General features: G+C 22.6%; 1 protein-coding gene across 1 annotated transcript; it reads right to left on the reverse strand.

Moving 5' to 3' along the window:
- Positions 1 to 772: 772 nt before the first annotated feature.
- LOAG_15108 (hypothetical protein) lies at positions 773 to 1,114 on the reverse strand (the record flags this gene model as incomplete). Its single annotated transcript, XM_003150600.2, has 1 exon — positions 773 to 1,114. The coding sequence occupies one exon, from the start codon at positions 1,112 to 1,114 to the stop codon at positions 773 to 775; it is 342 nt and encodes a 113-aa protein (XP_003150648.2).
- Positions 1,115 to 1,924: the final 810 nt, after the last annotated feature.

A 1,924-nucleotide genomic window follows, 5' to 3' on the forward strand; every position in this document is an offset into this window, starting at 1 on the left:
ATTATTATTATTATTATTATTATTATTATTATTATTATTATTATTATTATTATTATTATTATTATTATTATTTTATTATTATTTCATATACAATAATAACATAAATTATACGAACAATAAGAGTAAATAAAATAGTATTACAGCAATAAAAGTATTGATAAAAATTGCTGGAACAATAAATAGTAATTGCAATAACAATTTAAATAAAACAAAATTACTTTTTCTTTTAATTTTAAAAGTAAAAGGAAATGTGAAAAAAAAAATATTAATACAATACATTCCAATGCGTAGTAATGATTTTTGTTTTGCGAATGAATTCATTGCAAGATCACATAATTGTCGAAGTTCATCAAATTTCAAATCTACATCATAAATTGGTGCTGGTTCTAATATTCCTCTATAATTATTTGCTTAATTAATTAAGACAATCATTTAGGGATTGAAATTAGAGTATTATGTGAAAGAATTGGAAGTGATAATGAATGGATGCTATGTTAATTGATAAAGATACTTTTTTTAAAAAAAAAAATAATCAGCAATTATCAATTTATGCAAATCATTTCTCTTCGCTAAAATGTTTAAACATTCGAGAATTTTAAAATGCTAACATTTACTAATTTACCTTTAATAGATTATTGTAAAAAGATGCTTAAATTTCTTTTCTGCAAAAAAAAAAAAGGTAAAATGTTTTGAATTACGAATATATTTTAAACTAATTTGGAACTTTAACTTTTCAATAGTTTGTTCATCTAAAATTATTTAATTTTTGATTTCAGATTTTAATTAATTGATTAATAAGAAATTCAAACTTTTTTCCGGCATTTTTGCCATGATTGATATTGTTAACATTGGTATCAGTTTGTAATTGCGCACGCATAAATCGATCCAATAAATCGTTTACCAAAGGATGATTGAAAATTACAGCCGGTATTTCATCCTCTGAATCATCATGATCATCTTCTGAACTTGCTGATTCGCTAGTTTTGTCTGAAGCTGGAGCGGCTAATTCGTCATCTGATTCCTCATCTACTTCGTAATCTTTTGAATCGCTGCTTTCTGATGATGATTTAGTGGATATTTGATGTCGTTTTGATCGTAATTCACCATGATTCATTTGTGATATCTTAATTATTTCACTAACTCAATACATTTTATGTATGCATTTTAGCAGAAGCATACTGTAGCTATGAAGTAACTTTTTATTAAATTGTATTTTGCTACCGCACCAAATGGTCCAATAATTCTTTCATTATTTTAATATATTTTAACCTAACTTCATGACTAAATATAATTAACTTGCATATATCTTAATTAAACTTACCTTCATACTTGCGATATTTTAATTAAACTTAATTTGACCTAACTTCATAATTGGATATAATTAGCTATATAATTTACAAATATTAATTTGTATTTTAGGTTTAAAAAGTTAAACTTCATAAGAATCTTTATGAGTTTATATTTTTGTCAGGTAAGATTAATACAATATATTCTTGCATTGATATTTTTTTAAAAGAATTCTTAAATAAAGTTAAATAAAGTTAATAAAGTTAATAATAAAGCTATTTTCAATGAATATTTCGATAGAAGTTGCTGGAATATTTTAAATGGAAATTTCACTTGATGAAAAATATCATAAATTACGGTATAAATGTAATTTAACAGAGCATTTTTATGGTATGCATTACAAAATAATGCAATATTCACCTCTATTTTATAAAATTTTATCTACAGTATGGATTATTTTATGCAGAAAAAAATATTTATTAAACAAATTTAAAAAAAAAAAAAAGATTATTGCTAATAAGATGATAAATTAGGAAGAAATAATGATAAAATAACCTGTGATGGTTTCATTTGGAATAAAATATTTCGTTTACTTTCGTTTATGATACCAATAAATAATTGATAATTATGGTAATAG

Source organism: Loa loa (genome assembly GCF_000183805.2).
Source record: "Loa loa unplaced genomic scaffold supercont3.588, whole genome shotgun sequence".
Taxonomy (NCBI): domain Eukaryota; kingdom Metazoa; phylum Nematoda; class Chromadorea; order Rhabditida; family Onchocercidae; genus Loa; species Loa loa.